This window comes from Alligator sinensis, unplaced genomic scaffold, assembly GCF_000455745.1.
Source record: "Alligator sinensis unplaced genomic scaffold, ASM45574v1 scaffold656_1, whole genome shotgun sequence".
Lineage (NCBI taxonomy): Eukaryota > Metazoa > Chordata > Crocodylia > Alligatoridae > Alligator > Alligator sinensis.
The window spans coordinates 664,283-686,273 of NW_005842333.1; the positions used below are offsets into that span (position 1 = coordinate 664,283).

The following is a 21,991-nucleotide window of genomic DNA, read 5'->3' on the forward strand; positions in this document are numbered from 1 at the left end:
AGTCAATACTTTGTAACGTAGTGGGAGAATCCTCCATCCCAAGGTTTCCCCGAGATCTCCTGACAAAGGGTGTTTGTGCCCGAAGGCTTACAAAGAACTTTTTCCAACCATTTAGTTGGTCTAATAAAAGATATCACACCTACCCAAAGATCCTTGCCTGCCTATGTCCTTAGACCAACACAGCTACAACCAACAACCGTGCAAGATCAGCCCTAGTCTCATAAAACCCATTTGCAGAACATCATCATACACATACATGAAAACTCAACTCACCTCCTGAAGTGAAAGAATCTGCAGAAGACAGTGGAGTCCCTTTGCTCTTTGTTTTTCCGGTAGCTGTCCAGGCGACATTCCCGGCACTTATGCAAGTGAGGTGCAATGTTATTGCAGGAACCATCCTGTAAAAATGCTTCCCCACTCTGCTGCAGCTTCTTAACTTTACTGGCATCTGCCAAAATTGACTTCCGAACAATTACTGCAGGAAAAGCAGGTGCAGATTGTGAATCCGAATGACTAAAAAAAATGCATTCAAATCACACGCTTGCCTGCCTTATGCATTTCTGCTAAATTCTCTACTGGAGTTGAAAAAAATCAAATATTTTACACTGCATTTCATAGATTCACAGAAGCTAGGGTTGGAAGGGACCTCAACAGAGAGAGTCCAAGAGTTGATCAAAGAGCATAAGCTTCTTCAGAAGAGTTATTGGCAGTGTTAGAGCCTCACTTTTTTTACATCTATATGATTCACCCCTTCCTGAATAACTAAGCCCCAGGATGTTAGACTTTTTTAAGTGTACTTAACTGCATGAAATGTTAATTAAAGCACCACCTGCCAATTTCAGTCTGAAAATGCCTCTTAGCCATATGAGCCAGCTAATTTCTGTTACTGCCCTCCCGCACCATGCCACCAACACACACACCTTCAGATACTACGATTCAGCATTTTGCTGCAAAGCAGCCTAGAAGACCTTGTTTCCACAGAATTTAGTAGTATTGCTGCAGAATTTGGTTCCCACTGTGTTATGGAGGATCTAAGTCTATTATATTATATATATTATATTATATCTTATGTCTATTCTAACTTTTGCAACCCTTCTTCCCAATCTTATTTCTTATGCGTATAAAAAGAATTGTGTTCCAGTTATGAATACAAGTCTGTGGTGACAAGCTTTTTTCCTATAGACATGCAGATACAGCTTTACTCAACTGCTAGATTGTGTTATTTAAAATAATTGTTGGGAACCCTAATCTTATTATTTAATCTTCTCTTCCAAAAATGAAAGAGACATTTAGTTAAGAAGTCAAACAAAAATTGCTGTCATGTAATTCATTATCCAGGAAGCACATTTTTCTGAAAGGTCTAATTTTAAATATTAGACATCTATGCGGATACCTAAGCTTAGACATACTTACTATTATCCTGGACTTTACTGGCGATTCCATTCGAAATCCCTTCATTTTCATTTCTCTCATACAGAAATTCACTACAGTTTCCTTTAATTGAGGAACATACAGATGAAGAATTTTCTGCCTGGCTTGCCTTGCAACTGTTCTGCAATTTAACTCCAGGCTCAGTAAAAGGGGCAGAATGGGCATCCGATGTTGAGGGATTACAATCAAAAAATGTCTGAAGTTCAGAAGTTCCACTGGTTCTTGACATTGACCTGGAAGAGCTATTAAGATGCTGTGTTGGTTTTACAGAAACACACTCCTTTGGGGCATTTGTCATTGGACTGACAAAGGGTTCACATTTGCTTTTCAAGTCACTTGGTTTGCTATTGTGAGAGTCGGTCAAAGATGGAGATTCTGGGTTCGTCAAAGCGGTATAGATACCATTCTGATCAGTAAGATTTTTAGTTTGTTCTTTAGACAGAAGCTCTGTGTGAAAGGCAGTTGGATCTTCTTTTGGCATTTTAACACTAGTATTAAGACTGGAAGGATGTGCTTCTGGTAGACTTGGTCTGCAGATGCTGAAATGTACAATATGCAATATTAAAGATAGTATGATATCCAAAAAAGTCAAACCAATGAGTTCAGCCATCTTAAGCTACTATATTTTCCTCCCAAAAAGAATCGCACAATGCCCAAAACAGCTGCTGAAAATTGTAATGCACAGTATATTCAAGAAATGTGATAAGAACAATTTCTGCCAGATATGGACACAAGTGAAAGATCTGCACCTGACCCTCCTGGAGCAGAACAAGCAGGCTCAGCTCCCTAGCTGCTGCTGCTACCCAGTTTCTACAAGGAAAGATCTTTTTCTCTTCATTCTGCCTTTCAAAAATAAGGTGTGTATTATAACCCAAGGTATGGTCTAAGTGAGAAAATATGGTATCCTTTGGGACCAGGGTTAAGGGCTAAAGAGAAACTTAAATCATGGATTTTAGTAGAGCTAAACAAACAAACAAAAATGCCCCTGAGAATTCAAAAGTTGCACATAGGACACGGCTTTAAACACACAAACAGGGAAGGCAACTGCAGGCACAACAGTTGAGTTCTCTCTAACACTGTCGCAGTGTGAAGGAGCTGCATACACAGAGGAACTAACCAAATCCAACAAATGCTTTAGCAATTATTGAGCTCAATGCATAGTACAGGTATATTGCATTAAACAACTAAATGGTACTGCAGGATCAAGTTTACAAAGGAGAGTGTGCGCTTCAGATAAAATGTGCTAACTGAGCAGAATGCAAGACTACCAGTACCATAAACTTAGCATGATTTTCAGATTTTAACTCTCCATCTCTGTTCTCATGCTAGAGAACTAAACAGAAAGCTTCTTGAGCAAGTTTGCAGATGACACAAAACAGGGAAGGACTGTAAGCACATTGGAGGACTGGAGCACAATCCTGTGAGTACACTGGAGGACTAGAGCACAGAAGGATCTCAACAGATTGGAAAGCTGGGCTGAAGCTAACCAGGTGAAGTTCAGTGCTGACAAATGCAAGTTGCTACTCCTTGGGAAGAATAATTAAAAATACAAGCACAAAATGGGTGACAATTTGCTGGATGGCAGCACTATGGATATGGGCAACTGGTACATCCTGATCCTGGGGACCAATCACTGACCATGGGAGAGGGGTAGTTCCCCCAGCAGCTGATCACAAACTGGAAGTGCCACTGGCGCTTCTCTCGACACCACCACATTCTCAGGAGGAGCACCGACCGTCGCCCCCAGCCAGCGAGCCCTAATCTCAGGGGGGGCACATGCCCCCCCCCACATGTCGCCTATGACTATGGAGAAGGATCTAGGAGTCTTGGTAAATCAGACTCAATACGAGTCTGCAGCTGCATCACACTGCACAAAAGACAAATGTGGTTTTGGGGTGCATCAACAGAAGCATTAGGTGCAAGACAAAAGAGGCAATAGTGCCTCTCTACCCATCACTGGTTAGACCTCATCTTGAGTACTGTGTGCAGTTTTGGGTTCTGCATTTTTAAAAGGGACACAGAAAAGTTAAGAAAGGATCCAGAAGCAGGTGACAAGAATGAGAGATCTTGGAAGTCAAATCATACAAGGAGGGGCCAAAGGAGCCAAGACTATTCAGGTTGTGGAAAAGGCACTTAAGAGGGGTCATGATAGTAATCTTCAAATACTTGAAAGGGCTGCCATAAAAAAAAGGGGAAAGCGCCTTTTCTCTTATGCTGCAGAAAACAGGGCATGGACCAGTGGCTTGAAGTTGCAGGAAATAGGTTTAGACTGGGTGTCAGAAAAAAAACGTCTTCACTGTTAGAACAACGAGGCAGCGGAACAGACTGCCATGGGAAACTGTGGACTCATCACTGGAGGTGTTCAGGAAGAGGTTGGACAGGAATTGGTCAGGGATGACCTGGGTATAGTTATTCCTGTTTCTACTATGGATATTTCCTATGTTTCTGGGCTTTGCTGGCTGCCACATGGGGCTGGAAGAGAACCCCCACCAGCCTGCTGCTACGCCCATCAGGGGTTTTTAAAGCCTTTCTCAGAGGCATTGGGTGTTGGCTGCAACCAAGGCTGAGCAAATTGAGTGGGGTGTGCCAATTCTCTTGCTGAGACTTAAATCTGGAGGTTTCTGAATAGAAGGTTTTGCCCCTTCACTCAGGGTCAGACTAATCACCACATTTGGGGTCAGGAAGGAATTTTATCCTATGGTCAGATTGGGTTTTTATGTTCCTCTGTAGAAGGGGCATGGCCCTCTTCCTTGCATCTCTCCAACATATACTGACAACCTTTACAGTAGCAGGACATTGGCTGCTGTACTTCTTCTTGCTAGAGATTTACCTGTGGCAGATTAGGCTGTTATTCATAGATGGTAAGACCGGAACGGATCTTGGAAGATCATCTGGTCCAGCCCCCTGCACCTAGCAAGAAAGATAACTGCAGGTCAGGTGACCCCAGCAAGGTGACTGTCTAGTCTCCTCTTGAAGATTTCCAGGGTAGGTGATTGCACCACGTCTGGAGGGAGCTTAATCCACAGTCGGGACACCCTGACTGTGAAGAAGTTTTTCCCAATTTTGAGCCTGAATCAATCTTCCAAGAGTTTGTGGCCATTACTCCTAGTTTTCCCCTTAGGTGCTCTAGTGAACAGTTGCTCACCGAGTCCTTCATGTACTCCCCTAATGTAGCAGTAAGCTGCTACTAGATCCCCTCTCAGTCTTCAGCCTGAAAAAAGAAGATTCCCAGATCCCTCACGCTTTCCTCATATGGCTTGCCATGTAAGACTCTGATCATACGGGTGGCTCTTCTCTGGACTCTCTCAAGCTTGTCCACATCCTTGTTAAAGTGTGGTGCCCAAAACTGGATGCAGTACTCCAGCTGTGGTCTCACCAGTGTTGAGTACAGCAGAAGAATCACTTGCTTGGTTTTGCTGGAGATGCATCAATTGATGCATGCCACAGTATTTTTTGCCCTACTGGCTACAGCATCTCACTGCCGGCTCATATTCATACTGTGGTCTATTATTACCCCCAGGTCCCTTTCATTTGTGGTGCTAGTCAGTTTGGTGCCACCAAGCCTGTAGGTGTGTTGGAGGGGGTGCTTGTCCCAAGGTGGAGCACTTTACATTTCTTGACATTGAACTTCATCAGGTTCTGATCCTCCCAACGCGCTACCCCGTCTAGGTCCGCCCGTATCTGTAGCCTAACTTCAAGCATGACCACGCTTCCCCATAACTTGGTGTCGTCCATGAACTTAGCCAGTGAGCTCTTCAGCCCAACATCAACATCTTTATTAACAATGTGGATGTGATGTCAGGGGTGACTGTAGTTTTGTTAAGAAGTTACACAATAGATTTGTATAGGATGGCTTGGATAGCAAGGATCCTGCTTCAGGCAGGGGGTTGGATTAGATGACCTCAGGAGGTCCCTTTCAGCCCTACTTCTCTATGATTCTGTGCACAGCTCATAATAATATCCAAATCACTTTCACATGCCTACGTTGGCCCTTCATAGCTATCAGGAATAAGATACTGCTTTAAATTGGAAAAAAGTAGATTATGACCAAATACACTCAGAGAAAAAGTAGTCCAATTAAAGCAATTGAAGTTTACTACAACTTGGGAATGTAGCTATCAACCTTCTGTGGCACAAGCAGCCCAGGACACCTGTATGAAGCCTGTTCCACTGCATTACAAAGAAGAGTCTTGTGGTTCAAGGCCCAGCCCGAGTCAGAAAATCAGAACTCTGTTTCAGGCTCTACATAGGCTTCCTATGTGAACTTGGGGAATTCAAGCCCTTTCCTATAACTTTATTCCCTTATTCATTAAAAGAAACAAAGAGAGAAGCTTTGATCAAAATTTAAAAAAAACCAAACAAACCCTTTCATATAATGGTAGGCTATAGAAGGTGTTGTCAAACTGTGGTTTATTAAAGCCAGTCTTGTCCTTACAAACATTTAAATACCAAAGAGTTATAAACAGTTGTTCCACCAGAGATTAAAAAAATAATTACATCCACAATCTCTTATTTAAAGTGCCCTTGGCCTTTCCTATAGCTTGACAATTTGAAAAATCAATGGCATCTCACGCACCAAACCTCCCCATACACGGGACTACCAAACCCTCACCCCATAGCATACCTCCTTCTCTTTAGAAGACGCTTTGAACCCCTGAAAAAAAGATTCTAACCACATACTGAAATCTTTTATAAAAAAGGTTTTAATCCTCAGAAAATATACAAACATATTTTCTCCATCTTTAAAAAAAAAAGATGTATGGAAGCATGAAGAGAATTAAGATATCCCCCCCAACCCAAGCCAGGATTACACCCAGTCAAAGGAACGAGGCGAGACTATAACCCGAAGTAATTATATATTCATGCCAATTAACAATATAGTAATATATTTTCCTTATCCACAAAGAATGCAAAAAAATTACCATCATTTCTAAAATCCGCCCCTCCCCTCCCCCAGCCATCTCTCCAATAACTTCCAGTCAACAGAAGACAAGTATTATACGCCATAAACAACAGAATAGAATAATCGATCACCACTTGCTTACCCCTGAGGAGTTTCTGCACCAAGGTTGGGAGGCGAGTTAGCCGGCTGAGGCATGCCTTGGTGCCTCAGGCCTTTACTAACAGGAGTTGCAGGTGTACATCCCAGCAGTGCTTCACCAAACACTGTTGGTACCGACTGCACATGGCCCTGACCAGGAGATTCCTAGAAAGGATCAAGAGATACAAACATTTAGTCGCAGCAGGAAAAAAAAAAGTTTCCTAAACTCTTCCATGACTACTTAAAGCTATCCAATATACATAGTTACACACTGATTTTTCATAATTGCAACAGGCTCCAGTAAGCTATTCTTTCCGTTCATGAGGGAAACAGAAAAACCTCAAAACAAGCATCAGTTTCCCCAGAATATGAAAATTTGGTTTCAGACTCCTGAGCGGATTTGAGGAAAGCGAACACATTAGAAGGAACACGGAAAGGAGATTAGAAAAATCTTGTGATCTTAGTTAACTGCGGCCCACAAACCACAACAGGCTGCTCCCTTGAAAAACATGGACTACAAAGGTCAAAAACAAAATTTAGAACTTATCTGGAAATCTAAATTTGTGCAGAAAATCCCCTGGAAAGTAGATCCAGTAGCAGTAGGTTATTTTACCTGTTTATATAAGAGAACTTCCATATCAATCTAAACATGGAACTGCCAGTAGTATAAAACCCCCATAGTAGCCTAGACATAGTTATCTGTACCTAGTTATGAAGACAGCAGCTTTATAGCTACTACTGGTTCAAAACACAGACTCTTGCCTGTTTATCAGAGGAGGCTGGACAGATATTTGGCTGGGGTGATATGATCCTGGCACCCGTTCCTGCCCGGGGCAGGGGGTCAGACCCGATAATCTGTTTAGGTCCCTTCCGACCCTAAATACTATGATACTATGATCAAAACCTTCCAAGGACACTGATCTTTTTCATTAGTTCCCTGCAGAATAATGGGTCAAATCCAGTGTCCGTATCCTTCCTTCAATGCATTTCACTAGGACTAACCAAGTTACTGCTTTATGCTTTAGAATCCAGTCTGTCAAGACTGATATATAGTTTGACAAGATATGATACTAAACTAAAACAAAGGAGCTGCTGAACTTCAAAATTTAAGCAAATGTTCACAGAAAATGGCCTCCAAATCTTAAACACAAAAATCCCAAAAAACAAACCTACCACAAGGGCTGAAGGTGCTTTGAACTGCTCTCCAAAAACAAGAAAAAGCGAAAAATCCTGTTCTTTGATTTATTCATCTACATTCTCACTAACATCTCATTTAAAAATACACTTGTTTCAGGTTTTCCTGACTAGATAGAAAAAAAAAAAAAGTTGGTTTGCCATACCTAAACATCTCCTGAAAAAGTTTACAAAATACCTCCAGAGGGGTCTGAACAGCTGATGTATTCCTCTATGTCCTACATTTAAAGATATTTCTATCATGATGCAACTATTATACTTTTATGACTTATCTATGTCAAAAAGTATAAATCAGAACAAATTAGCTGATACTAAGTCCCTCTATGGACAGTCATATGCCACATTAAGACAATTTTTGTGCAGATTAACCGCTCAAAATGTACCTTTACCACAAAATAAAGAATATCCACAGAGAAAGCACAAAAGCAGTTACTCCAGGCTAATTCCCATCTGATAAGCCATTAAAATTTTCTAATGTGACACCTAATCATTAGAGTTAAATAGCTGTTCTAGTGCAGGACTCATCAACAGAAGTACAATGTTAAGGCAATAGCTCTCACATCATCTTCCTTTCTTCCTTATCTCTCAGGTCCAAGATCCTGAAACTAATTAAGAAATGCTGTTCTTTAACTAAGCCACTTTCTCCACTTTGAATTCCATATTTAAGTCACCCAGAAGAACTTCCTTTGACTTTTACTAGACAGCTTTCCTGAATTTAAGCCACAGACTGACACTGAAATGGAAAAATTAGGATTGCTACCAGATTCTGTTTGCAGGGAAGAAACAACATACAGTATCTATGAAAGATGCTACTGTCTGGTAGCATTAGTCCCCAAGGCAAGTAGGTAGGCACCGTTACAGGATAACTATTTTATTCCCCTTCTTCCTAGATTTCTTTTTAGCTAGATAAACCATACTCTTCCTTAAAATCTCTCTAAACAAGCAGCTAACAAGGGAAGAGTATACCCTGGAAGTAAAAAAAAAACCCCTATGATCACCTATGACTGTAGCTTCTTTTATGACAAAGTGATCTCAACCAAGCTGAATTACTCTTTTTCCACTTAATGACTGAAAGAAAGACTGCTACTCCCATGGCTAAACTAGCACTGAATAAATAACCAGAGAAAAATCTATATTCCGTATAACCAACTATGTTACCTAATGCTCCTTAACGTTTAAATGACAATGCTCTAATGTTTTGTTTTGTTATTTAAAAGGACAGAATTACCTTAAGACAAGATTTTGTTTGTTTGGCACCAACACTTCCTTTTTTCTCAGATGATTTTCTTTTCAGACCCCTATTTCTTTTGGACGTATCTGAAACAGAAATCAATGAAGTTATAGCCTTGTTTTCCATACCGAAATATTATATATAGTTACAGGCTAATAGATGAGATCTTACCACACTTTCCATCATCTCCATGTATAATTTCAACATGAATCAGTTCTGGATCAAGTGTTTTTAAAGCTGGCATCTTAAAGAAAGAATGGAGTAATCTATTTATAAAAGAAAGTTAATATACAGAAAAATGCTTTTCAAAAACTTCTAAGAGATGTTCTAGATCCAAATGCCTACAGTCTCTGCAATTTAGGAGAAACAGAAGCATTTTTTAAGTTTAGGGAAAAAAATATTGTAATACTCCAATTATGGAGAAATTTATATTTTTGAACCTTTCAGGTTCAAAATACCTAACTTTTTGGAACCGAAGTCAAAGTTTCAGAGATGACTAAAGCCTGCATTCCTTCAAAGTTTGATAATGTGCGTTTTTAGAAGGCATCCTCAGAAATAACCAGCTGCCTCTACTACTGTACCAGTAGTAGAGATTCTAAAATAATGGGTTTGACCTACTTTTTCCTTAATCTAGAAGGGACATTTCAATACTCTGCTCCTCTACTTGTGCCATAAATTATTTGCTCCCAACATAAAATATTCTGTATCTATTGGAATGAAGTGTTAGATCTATCATTCCAGCTGGGTAGATATGCAAGAACAAAACTACTACTAGGTACAAGGTGGGTCCCATTCCTCCCCCACCGCCCCCACCACTCCAGCCTTTGCTACCCACATTGGATCAATTGCTGCTTTACCTCCTCACAGTTGACTTCCAGCGTTCTTTTAGTCGAATTACCATTTACAACTGTTGCTGTGAACCACTGAGTAGATGGTTTCAAACTATAGATTCTTATTTTTGAACCAATTATGTTCTTGCCACCTTAAGAAAAAAAAGAGGGGGTTCAGAGAGTGGGACGTGCTCTATGGCAGCAGTGTCAAAGACATGGTTTCAGGGTGGATCCAGCCTACAGAGCCTTTCCATACAGTCCACAGGCTACCAAAAGTTGTGGGGTCAGGGAGGGGCCTGCTGCAGAATTTGGGGCTGCCAGTCCCAGATGGACATGGCAAGCAGTGGCAGGCCCCTCCCCCCTCTTTGGACCCCCTGCCACCTACCCAGACCCCTTGCCACCACCTCCACAGATCCAGCCTGGGAGCAGCCCCAAGTCTGGCTCTGGCTGGGGGGTGAGTTTGACCCGCCCTCCCGCTCTATGGTAACTTGTTATTTTCCCCATGTATCCTTGCTGCCTAGCCAGCAAGACTGTATACCAGAAATCAAATGAACAACACTTGAAAATAGTGAGCAAAGTAACATGATGAAACTTTCACATATCCACTACGATACCAGCCAAGAAGGTACTGCCATAACTCTGAGAAGGGAGTTAGACAACAATACCTCTGCATTCGGAGTACTGCCCACCTACTGGAACAGTCCCCTGGGGTTCTCTGGCTGCCACCACTTACATCAGGGGCCAAGGTGACTGAGAATTTAACAGACCTAGAAATGGATCCCTGTGTGTTACATTTGTGGGGTTTTTCCTGTTTTCAAGGACTCCCATGTCACTTAACTTCACTGTATCACTTCTTATCCAGAAGTCACACATTTATCTATACAAAATAGGACTTGTAGGAACCAGTATTGAAGATTGCTGGAGAGCCTTACTATCAGCAAATTTTAACTCTACCAAAAAAGGCTCTCCAAAGCGTTTCTACTTAGTCATGGAATTGCGTAGAAAAAGGGTTTAAAAGTAGTGTGCATTTGAAGTCAGGCACATAAATAGATAAGCAGCTTGATTTCTACATGTACTGTACCAAGCAAACAAGAAGCTCTCACTGAATTCAATAGATATTGCTCAGCCACTTCTAGGAGAAAAAAAGTGAGGCTATATTTGGTCCCTATGTTTAAAGACCGCTGGAGGGGGGGGAGGTCCTGATCTAGTCTCTATATTACTGCATATTTTAGTGTTTCATTTAAATTGTGTCAGTGCCCCAGCAATCTAAAACAAAAAAGACAAAACAAAACCCCACTGTGTTGGGAATGGGCAGCAGAACAGACAACCATTCAGGGAAGCGTAGAGAAGGAAATCAAAAAGGGAATTTTCTAGCTTATGACAATATTTCTGTGGATATCAGCAATGAAGAGTAACTCCCAGTATCTTTCCAACAGAGGGTGGTCTTGTACCTTGCAACAAATGGCTTTCATCTTGGCATTTCATTTTGAAAGCTTGAATTTCTTCATTAATATTCTGGTCCTCCGTAAGAGGAAGCTTTGAACTGTCCACATCCTATTAAAGATGAAAGTATTTGGTCAAAAAAAGAGTTGTTCTTTAGAGCACTAAATGTTTGACACAATTACTTTTCAAACAAAAGCACTGTCAGTCTCCAAAGACTGGCAACAATGTACAGGAAACCTGATGGATATTACTCCTTACTTGGATACATCTGCTTCATAGATTTGTGCTCTAAATACAATGACTTCTCATATAACTAACACTTTTGACCATTTGAAAGAAAAAACTCCAGAACTACTCTGGCATTGTTCTACAAATAATCTGCATTTCACTTTATTTTTTGTTTCAGACTCTTTCCTTATCAAAAGATTACAGAGTTTAATTGAACCACCAATTTTCCCCTTGTTCATTTTTGTAACATGTATGGGTCTAAAACTATAACAAACTTGCAAGAGCTTGTATATGAACATTTGTGAAAGACAGCTTCACCAGGGATCCTGGATCTCTCTGGAAAAAAAAAAAAAGAAGAATCAAAAATTTTCTGATTTAAAGTAAATAAAAAACCCCCCAAAATCCACTTTCCGTGATTAAAATGAAACACCACTTATATAGATATAAGTGGCATTTCATTTTAATCACGGAAAAATGTGGGGGGGGGGGGTTAAAAATCAGAAATTTTCTGATTTTTTTTTTCTTCAAAGAGACCCAGGATCCCTGGTTATCACCTCAAATCTCACCTGAACCAATACCAGTAAATTGCGGGTGAAGCATAGAGGGCAAAGGGCCTATCTAAAAAAATAAATAAATAAATAAAAATATGGGGTTACAGTTTTGTTTCACTACTGTACAACTCAGTGGTACATGGGAGACAGTTTAAGATCAACTTGCCTCTGAAAACCTCTGGCTTTGGAAGTGAAGAATCTTCTTACAACGTGTACTTATTTATTAGACAAGGCCCTTCCCTGTACTATTTTAAAACTATTTCATTCTCAGCTTCAATCAGGACTACTAATGCCACAATATGATAAACTACAGGGTATACTTCCCAAACATCTATGTAAAAATCCCATGGGAACCTTTGCTAGAGTGGTATAAAAACATGACACTAACAGACAAGGTTCCTTGGGTGAATTTGATATCTTTTATTAGACCAACCCAAATGGTTGGAGAACAGTTATTAAGCAAACTTTCGGGTTCAAAAACCCTTCGTCAGGCTGCGAAAGCTGCAGCAGTTGGTGTGTGCTCTTCCTGGATGGGATGACAAGTAAAGAAGCCAGGGGTTGGGCTGGGGAGTCAGTTGCCAGGCAGATTGTAATGTATCAAAAATCCAATGTCTATGTTTAGTCCCTGATCTCTAGTATCCAGGAGGTTGATGAAATGGAGCTCATAGGCTCATCTCTGGGAAGTGTTGTGTAAGTTTCCCTTGAGGATCAGGACTGAGAGATTGGAGAGAGAGTGGCCCTCCTGTGAGAAATGTGCCCCCACCGGTAATTGGGTGTTTCTGTCTTTGATGGATTCCCGGTGTGCGTTCATTCTGGTGCGCAGTTGTTGTCTGGTCTCTCCTACATATCTTCCATCAGGGCATTTGGTGCATTGGATGAGGTATACTACATTCCTGGAGGTGCAGCTGTAAGATCCTGGGATGCTGATGGCTCTGTTGTGGGGTGTAGTAATAGTGGAGATGTGCTGCAGCAGTTCTTCACGTGGTATCCAGGTGGCTCTTTCAAACGTGCGATCTACCTCTCTGGAGGAGTGTCCTTGCTGGGTGAAAGCCTTTTTAAGATTGGTGAGGTGGCAATCCCGGGTGTTCTCTTCAGTACAGATGCGGTGGTATCTGAGGGCTTGGCTGTATATCACTGCTTTTTTGGTGTGTTTCGGGTGATTGCTGGTTCTGTGCAGATATGTATGTTGGTCTGTGGGTTTCTTGTATACTGTGGTCTGTATTTTACCCTTCTGGATACTGATCCTTGTGTCTAAAAAGGGGATGTTGGTGTTGGAGTATTCTAGAGAAAGTCGGATGGAGGGATGGTGACTGTTGAATTTCTGGTGGAACTCAATCAGAGATTGCAGGTTCTCACTCCAAATGATGAAGATGTCATCGATATATCGTAAGTACAGCAAGGGTTTGATGGTGCAGTTCTTGAGGAAGTCTTCTTCCAGGTGGCTCATAAAAAGGTTGGCATACTGTGGGGCCATTTTAGTGCCCATAGCTGTTCCCATCATCTGGAGGGAGTGTTGATTATTAAAAGTGAAATTGTTGTGTGTGAGGATGAAGTGTATAAGCTCAGTGATATCTTTGGGTCTGTATTCTGGGTTGTAATCTTGTTCCTGTAGATATGTAAGGCAGGCATGGATGCCATCCTGGTGTGGGATGTTGGTGTATAGACTGGTAATGTCCATGGTGGCTAGGAGCGTGTTGCTGGGAAGGTGGGCTATGTTTTTAAGTTTCCGTAGCAAGTCTGTGGTGTCTTGGACAAAACTTGTTCTGTGGGTGACAAGCGGTTTTAGGATGGATTCAACAAAACCTGATATTTCCTCAGTTAGGGTCCCATGGTTGGATATGATAGGTCTGCCAGGGTTCCCTTGTTTGTGGATTTTAGGGAGCATGTAAAAAGTCCCTGGGTTAGGTAGCGGGGGGATCAAGGTCTGTAGTTTTTCTTGTAATCTTGGTGGAAATGATTTGATGGTATTGTTGAGTTTTTTGGTGAAAAGGGGAGTAGGATCTTCTTGTAATTCTTTGTAGTAGGTGGTGTCAGACAGCTGTAGTATACCTCATCCAATGCACCAAATGCCCTGATGGAAGATATGTAGGAGAGACCAGACAACAACTGCGCACCAGAATGAACACACACCGGAAATCCATCAAAGACAGAAACACCCAATTACTGGTGGGGGCACATTTCTCACAGGAGTGGCGGCCACTCTCTCTCCAATCTCTCAGTCCTGATCCTCAAGGGAAATTTACACAACACATCCCAGAGACGAGCCTATGAGCTCCATTTCATCAACCTGCTGGATACTAGAGATCAGGGACTAAACATAGACATTGGATTTTTGATACATTACAATCCGCCTGGCAACTGACTCCCCAGCCCAGCCCAGCCCAGCCCAACCCCTGGCTTCTTTACTTGTCATCCCATCCAGGAAGAGCACACACCAACTGCTGCAGCTTCCTTAGCCTGATGAAGGGTTTTTGAACCCGAAAGCTTGCTTAATAATTATTCTCCAACCATTTGGGTTGGTCTAATAAAAGATATGAAATTCACCCAAGGAACCTTGTCTGCCTATATCCTTAGACCAACACAGCTACAACCTAAACCCCTGACACTAACAGCTAATTCTGTTACATTCTATTCTTCACCCCTTCCTATCTTGAACTGTTGTGAATAATTTCTGTTTAATAGTAGGAATCATCATCTATCCTCCACTCCATACATGCACCACTCCTTTCTTGCTAATCTGGTGGTGATTATTTCCATAAATCAGAGGACCAATGGTTCTCCATTTTACCAGCACAACTACAGTTCACCAGCCAGGGAACCAGGAGACTTATAAATTATATTCACACCAAGCATTTTCTAATGCTTGTGCACTGAGCTATCATCTGCAGGTTTTTTAATAGCGATTTTTATAAGATACCCAAGCACCATACTAGAAAACAATTTTTCAAAACTACAGCAATGTGGACCTGCTTCAAGGTTTTACTTATGTAAGGTTTCAGCAGTGAATACCCGAGACAAATAAAACTTGATTTTTCCCTAAACCTCTATGAGCTATTCCAAAATAAGGTTACCTGAAAAAGATCTTTAGAAAGAAATATGCATTTCTCTTCTCCAAGAAAGCGTATAGAAACTGTGGATCCCAAGCCAGCTTTGTCCAATAAGGATTCATAAATCTAGAAAACAAGAGAAGCTTGTTTAGTTTTCTTCCCTGCTTCTTCGCCCTTTTCTCCTTTATTCAAAATTCAGGCTAAAATACTTGTCAAATTCATGAACCATTATGACACTTTTAACTTGTGCTAATGTCAGTAAAGTTGATATTCAAACATCTCAGAAAGATGTTTTGAAACTTAATACCACTAGTTAAGAAGTTATTAATACATTCAAAATGTTAAATAATTCAAGTTGAGGTGACAGTTCTTGCTAGTCTTGTTTTAAAATAACTATATACTACGTATTTCATAAATAGTTCATGTTCAAAGATTTTCACAGATATTAGCCAAAAAACTCTGCAAGGCAGACTGCAGTACTGTATTTTAAGACATTTTCTGTATGAAGTGAGCTTTTACAAAGTATTTTATCTGCAGCCATATCACCAGAGAAGGCCACCATCTCATTACCTTTATTAAAGAGACAACACTGACTTACAACACAATGGCAGAACTGTAATTCAAGAACACTAGTACTAGACAGACGGCAGGTGCGTGGCACCCTACTAACTTGTTCAGGGAGGCATAAGCCTCCTGCTAGCACTAGAATGAGACAATTCCTTATCATTTGCAGTTTATAATGGACTAATAACTTAAATTTGTATTTAGTTTTCCAAGGAAGTACATTTAAGGCCACATACAAAAAAGACATACTGGGAATTCTCTTGTCAAAAATTTGGGCATGCACACACATATGTAGAATTAAGTTACGAGTCCTAGGTGTTTTCAAATTAAGATATTAAAGGTGCAGACAATACCTTTACACCATCACAAATCAGCCTTTCGACTTATACTGGTGTAGAGAGGACATAAAACATACCACTATGAAGTAGAGCAGTGGGGGAAGCAACGTTTTTGGCTGACATGCCACAGATTAAGCCCCTTCTCCTCCCCAATTGCCACTTCTAGCCCCCTGCCCTGCCTGATCCACCACTGCTCTGTTTCCTGCCCCATGCTCTCTGCCTGATCTGTTGCTCTGTTTTCTGCTCTCTGCCCTATCACCTGCTGTGCTGCCTGCCCCCTCCATTATCTGCTGCATGCCATACACATAAGGCTGCCTGTGCTACTTTGGGCCACCCCTGGAGTAGAGCAACTTCCAGTCGCCTCTTGAAAAAAAAAAAATCAGGTACAACTAAAACATAGGTTAAGTTACCCAAGTCATATGTTCACAGCTTTAGTCCATTTCATCCTGGGGTACTCTTTGCTGAGGAAACAAGCTATTACTGGCTCCCAGTTACCTAGTGGCCCTTATTAAAGGTAATAATTTGGGACAGCCAATCAGCCCATTGTAGGAATTATGAAATGTAACCTAATTAGGCAACAGATGATAGCATGTTTTATTATCACAAACATAAGCATGACAATCTGCCTGGAATCCATGGTCACACACGCACACAATGTTAATGTTGGCAGGATGGATGAAGTGAGAAGAAGAACAGATACGCTAATGTAGGTAAAAAGGTGAGTCAACAATAACAAGGAGATTGAAAGCGGGGAGGGAAGTCTAGGTATTTGGCTCCAGGAGAAAGGTCACCAGGATTAACAAAGAAAGAGGAGTTATGCCTTGGGAATAACAAGATAGGTGTTTGGAACTTTCCAGCTAGATACAATGAAGCAAGAGAGAGGGGGGCTTTGCTAGTACAAGTTAGACCTGCTTGTATCAGCAAGGATGAGATGGCTAGAATCTACCAGCCTACCTGTAAATATTCTGGAATAAATGCTTGTAATTAATTACTGTGTGGGTGAGGTCATTAATAACATTGCTATCCAGTATGTAGTTTATATAGTATTTTGGAGCATTCATTCATAAGATTCATTTGAAGTAAATGTGTAACATTTTAGCTGAATTATCAATGTGGTTAAATTCTAACTGTCCCTTTCAGCTATCAGCATAATTGACAGTTTAAAAAAAAAAAAAAAACAACCTGATTTATGTTACGCTAATGTTAACATGTCTGCCCCACAAACAACTTTTGGTAGCCATCCACAGCAACCAGCATACTATGGAGGAAGCCGCTCTGGCCCCTGGGACAGCCTGCGCATTTTGCATTAAAGAGTTATTGGATAAAACAGTATTGGGACTAGGAAACAGGACTCAAGGACTGCGTCCAGATGAGCGCAGATGTGGTACGTGGTGCCAGACGTGTAAAAAAGGGAGTGCTGCCTATGTGTGTGCTGCTCTGCTTCCCACCTCACTGCAGGTTTTTTTGACCCCTGGATATCCAGGGGTCAAAAAACCAAAAAAAAAACCAAACAAACAAACAAACACCATGGAAAAAAAATAAAAGCAGAGCAGTGCATACACGGGCAATGTATGCCACTCAAAAGCAGAGCTGGGCTGCCCAGAGCTGCGCAATGGCTGCTGGCCAGGCTCTATCCAGCAGAATCACTGCTGATGCAGCCCCAGGAGACCCCAAGAACCCCAGATAAGTCTGCTGAGGCCGGCACAGTGCTGACCCCAGCTGCTCCTACCCCACCCAGGGTAACTTGCCACGTGCCAAAGCACAGGTGGCACAGGCGTTCCCTGGGTACAAGCATCAGCTGCACAAGGTGGGCCACTGCTACTTGTCCCCAGGGAACCAAACATTCATGATCGTCTGGACGCGCCCAAGGAAGCACCTCTCTCACAAGGCAAGAAACAAGTTCCTCTAGTTTGCTCTCCAGCCCCACATCTTACATTCTTGGCTGGCCATTGCCCAGGTTCAACAGAAGGGGTAGAGGGTTCCCTCAGTCTAGCCAGCCAATAGCCTGGGGGCTAGGGCATTTTTTTGGCAAGTGGAAGATGCAAATTCAAATCCCAGGAGCAGAAACAGTTTGACATAGCTTCACTCCCAAACCAGTTTTGGGAACAAGTGTCTTTGTATGAAGGGATACATGGCAACCCCTCATTTAAAAGTGGCATACACTGCCTCCAATAACAGCATATTAGACCCTGCCCTACCATGGCTGCACATGGGATTCAACAAAAAAACAGAACCACATTGGCAAAGTTGGGTTATGGCTTGTTTCAATACATCTATCCTACATTTAGAGAATGTGTCTTCAAAGCAATATATTTTAGATTTTGTTGGGCCATTGACTGTAGCCAAGTTAAAAGCCTTTAGGAGTTCTCTAGCCCACAAAACAAGCAAATAGGAAACAGTGCCTTAAAAGATTAACATGCAAAAAAAAGTCAATCAAGTCAATTGGATACTTGCCATTGCAGGCCACTGCACTGCAGGTGTAGAGGCAACTTGAGACTTCCGTTCAGCCAGTACCAACTTCTGCTCAACTAGAAACCCTTTCATTTTCGGGTTATATACCTCTATCCACCTTCTCCTCTCCCATGACTCACCATCAAATTCCACACACACCTGAAGAAGGAAAAGGGGAAAAGAACACATTAAGCAGCTGCTAAAATACAAACACTATGCAAACCAAATAAATGTCTTCTATACAATCTCATGGACGTGTCGCACAAGGATGAAGACAAGAGGCCAGTGTGAACAGTCAAACATATTAAAAGAATTGCTTTCCAAAAATTAAATTTCAAGCGCTTATCATTAGAGCACCCAATAACTGTATTGTCTCACAATTAAACTATCACTATAAAATGACTGGACTATAGCTTTTAACTAAATTAAAAAAATTCTAACCCCATCAATAATATGCAATATATTTAAATTGGAAGAGTTTTATCTCAAATTACCTGCTTCTCTCTCTCTCTCTCTAAAGGGCCAGACTCTAGTAGAAAAAGTGTGCATGTTCAGAACTCCACTATCACTCCTGAGCAGAGTATAAAACAATTTAGCATTAAAACAGAAGAGAGCAGTAGACTTAGTTATTTTTATACTAAGGCACAATATCACAAGATCTTCACTTGCTATTTTTACAGCACTCAAGTGTGCCAGCTGATTTACAGAAACAAAAAGATCAGAGTCCCTGAAGAGCTTAATTTCACTTTTCCCAAAAGGAGAGCCAGAAAAAAGGAGCTACAGTCAATATGTACAGTGTGAAGTGAGATTGAACGTTTTTTGACCATTTTGTTAGGTATATATCGTCAGGATTTGGAGACTCAAAAAACACCCAGAAAGCTGCATTTTTGACAGGTTATTTTATTTTGCCCAAATAAGGAAAGCATCACCATTAAGCTTGACCAACTGGTTTTGGAATTCCTTTGAAAGTGATATAGAAAAGGCAAAAAAATGAAGTATGATACAAAATGCAGCCTCCAAGACCTGTCTGTATCTATGTGCATTAAAGATGACCCTTGGCACATCAGATGTTTTTAATGTATTAAGATGAAACTTTGGAATCTTTTTAAAAAGACACTCAAATATAGATAATCTATATCTTAGAAGAAACCCCCTACAACAGTGGGCTCCAAGCTTTTTAAATAGATCACCTTTGGCATTTAAAAGCAACCCAAGATCTACCGTGCACCACCACTGCCACCCCCCACAGCAGGTAAGTCTATGCAGAGAAAGGGGGAGCAGATCAAGGTAGAGGAAGAAAAAATTATTTGGGGGTGCGCCTCCCCAGCAGGTAAGTCCCACCCAGCCAGGGCCCCACTCAACTTACACCTGCTCCTGCCTCTGCGGCACAGTCCCTCACCACGGGGCCTTGATCTAGCCCCTGTCCCTTCCCTCCCACATGGACTGACCTGCTGGGCTGGGGCGCGCATGTGCGTGCATGCATGCAGGCACTCAGCCCCCCACCCCAGCCTTGGATCAAATCCAAGAGGCTCTGAGATCTAACGGTAGATCGAGATCCGCTGGTTGGCGAACACAGCCCTACAACATGCAACCCAAACACTTCGGTATTGTAGTAACAGGCAGATCATAGATGTAAAAAAAAAAAAAAAAAAGAACAAAAAATTAAACGGTTTGATCTCATTTAACTAACTTCAGCAAATTACAAATTTAGCAGAAAACTATGTTGTTTTCTTTTACGTGAAAAGGCAACACTACATCCAAAGGAACATTTTAAAAACTTTGAAGTGTGATATCAACAAGGGTCACGAAAAATACATTCAGGTAGGGTTGACAATTTTATACTTGATCTTACTCAAAAGGAACTTGGAGTAAGAGACTAAAAAAAGAGAATCAAACACATTACATGAGACTAAATACTCTACACACCATCATACAAGCTTTGCTTTCTCCTTTTGGTTCTCCAGCCCATTACCCTTTTGCAACAACTTTCCTTTGTTAGTTAGGAACAGAAACATTGTATATGAAACAGTCTTTGTTGCTCCAATTATCTTTTGCCATCTTGGCAACTTCTTTCATGTTAATACTGGAGAACGCATTAAAGAAGCTCTTCTAGCAGAGCTGTAACCAGCTATAGGGCTCACACCAAAGCCCTACAAAGTTCCCAGCAGCACCTCCTCCTCTGCCTTTTTAGTATTAGAGAGTGCTCCGTGTGGACAACACCATGAACAGTTTCTCCTCCCCGTGCCATGTAAGGCTTTGATGCCGCCCATAACATGCCATGTATGGATGAGACTCCACCCCACCATACTATATATGGTTACAATACTGCCCTCTCAAAGTTAAACTTCATCCGAAGTCAGAAAGTTTACACACTAAACACAAATAAGCTAATAAAACCCACTTGGTACCTCCTTAATAAGAAAAGGAACTCTGATTATCATCAGTAAGTTTCCCCACCAAAAAGGTCAAGGAAAAAAAACAACACTGTGATTTTAGAAAGAAAATGGCAACAAGAATTTTACCTTGAAATATAGCAGCCACCAGCATGAACAAATACCAAACATAACAAAATCCCCTTCCTACCACAAAGGCCCACCTTTGGCACATACTTCATGTAGGGCTCATGGTTCAGGGAAGACTTGCTGGTGGCCCATTGGCAAGTCACATGTTACTAACTCCTCCTCGTTTCCCCCTAATATATTGTGAGTCATCTAAAAATCTCACTGGCAGCTAGATGACATCCCTACTGCAACTGCAACAAAGCAGAGGGAAGTATTTCGTTTCAAGCTGTCTTTTAATACAATCACAATTAATAGGTCCATATTACAAAACCCAAGAAGCCATAGTCTGACGCATTAAGCCACGGTCGTTTAAAACAGTGTCAATACCTATTATGCCATGCCACACACGAAGATAACAGAGGTATTGCAATAGCAGCCCCTGTTTTCACCCTGTCAGCACTGGAAGGTCCTCTACTCCTTTGATTTTCTACACAAAAACAAATTGTGAACACAAGACCTGTCCCCACACCTAGGGAGCAGGCTGCAACACAGCCAATCTGCTCACCTTGCAACTCGAGCAACATTTGTTGCAGAGACAGACACACGCATACTTGCAGCTTCTTGGAAACATCCCAGCGGACCCGAAGCCTCCGACACCAGCGTGTATATTGCCACCCACATGGAATATGTTTATTCATAATATTTTCTGGTTCAACGACCTCCCCCGCCAAAAAAACCCACAACAAAACAAAACAAAAATCACCATCTGACTAAGAAACATCACGCTTGCCCTTCCAGACAATTCCCACCCACCTTCAGGTCCTGCTTGGAAACATCCGTGTGCGAAACTGCTCGGATCCTGCCCGATTTCCACGGCCACTCGGACACGGGCGAAGTTTCCCAGGAGCCGCTCTTCTCCTCCTCCTTCTCCTCCTCCTCCGACAGGCTGAGGAACCTCTTGCCCACCAGCAAAGGCCAGCTCCCCTGCAGCCCCAGCGTCATTTTAGCTCATGGGGGAGCCTGCAGCTCTTCAGGACGGGAAGGAACAAAGGTGCTGGGGGGAGAAACAGGAACAAACTTCACCCGGCTACAAACCAGATCGCACTGGAGTGGGGGGGTGGGGGGTCTGCTAGGGGATGGG

General features: G+C 41.7%; 1 protein-coding gene across 4 annotated transcripts in view; it reads right to left on the reverse strand.

The window, feature by feature from the left end:
* The window catches only part of KDM3A (lysine demethylase 3A), a 49,151-nt gene that overhangs the window by 25,693 nt on the left and 1,467 nt on the right, over window positions 1-21,991 (reverse strand). Inside the window, exons 1-11 of one of the 4 annotated variants that reach the window (XM_025210072.1) lie at window positions 21,664-21,801; window positions 18,844-18,920; window positions 18,353-18,508; window positions 15,021-15,122; window positions 11,179-11,281; window positions 9,755-9,879; window positions 9,069-9,141; window positions 8,895-8,983; window positions 6,477-6,637; window positions 1,414-1,970; window positions 274-475 (exon numbers count right to left, since the gene is read on the reverse strand). In XM_025210072.1, the coding sequence (XP_025065857.1) occupies window positions 274-475; window positions 1,414-1,970; window positions 6,477-6,637; window positions 8,895-8,983; window positions 9,069-9,141; window positions 9,755-9,879; window positions 11,179-11,281; window positions 15,021-15,122; window positions 18,353-18,442 (1,502 nt within the window). In that variant the 5' untranslated portion in view covers window positions 18,443-18,508; window positions 18,844-18,920; window positions 21,664-21,801. Of the gene's footprint in view, window positions 1-273; window positions 476-1,413; window positions 1,971-6,476; window positions 6,638-8,894; window positions 8,984-9,068; window positions 9,164-9,754; window positions 9,880-11,178; window positions 11,282-15,020; window positions 15,123-18,352; window positions 18,509-18,843; window positions 18,921-20,871; window positions 20,979-21,663; window positions 21,905-21,991 lie in introns of those variants that run through there. The other 3 variants (XM_006028643.3, XM_025210071.1, XM_025210073.1) reach the window with 3 other exon arrangements.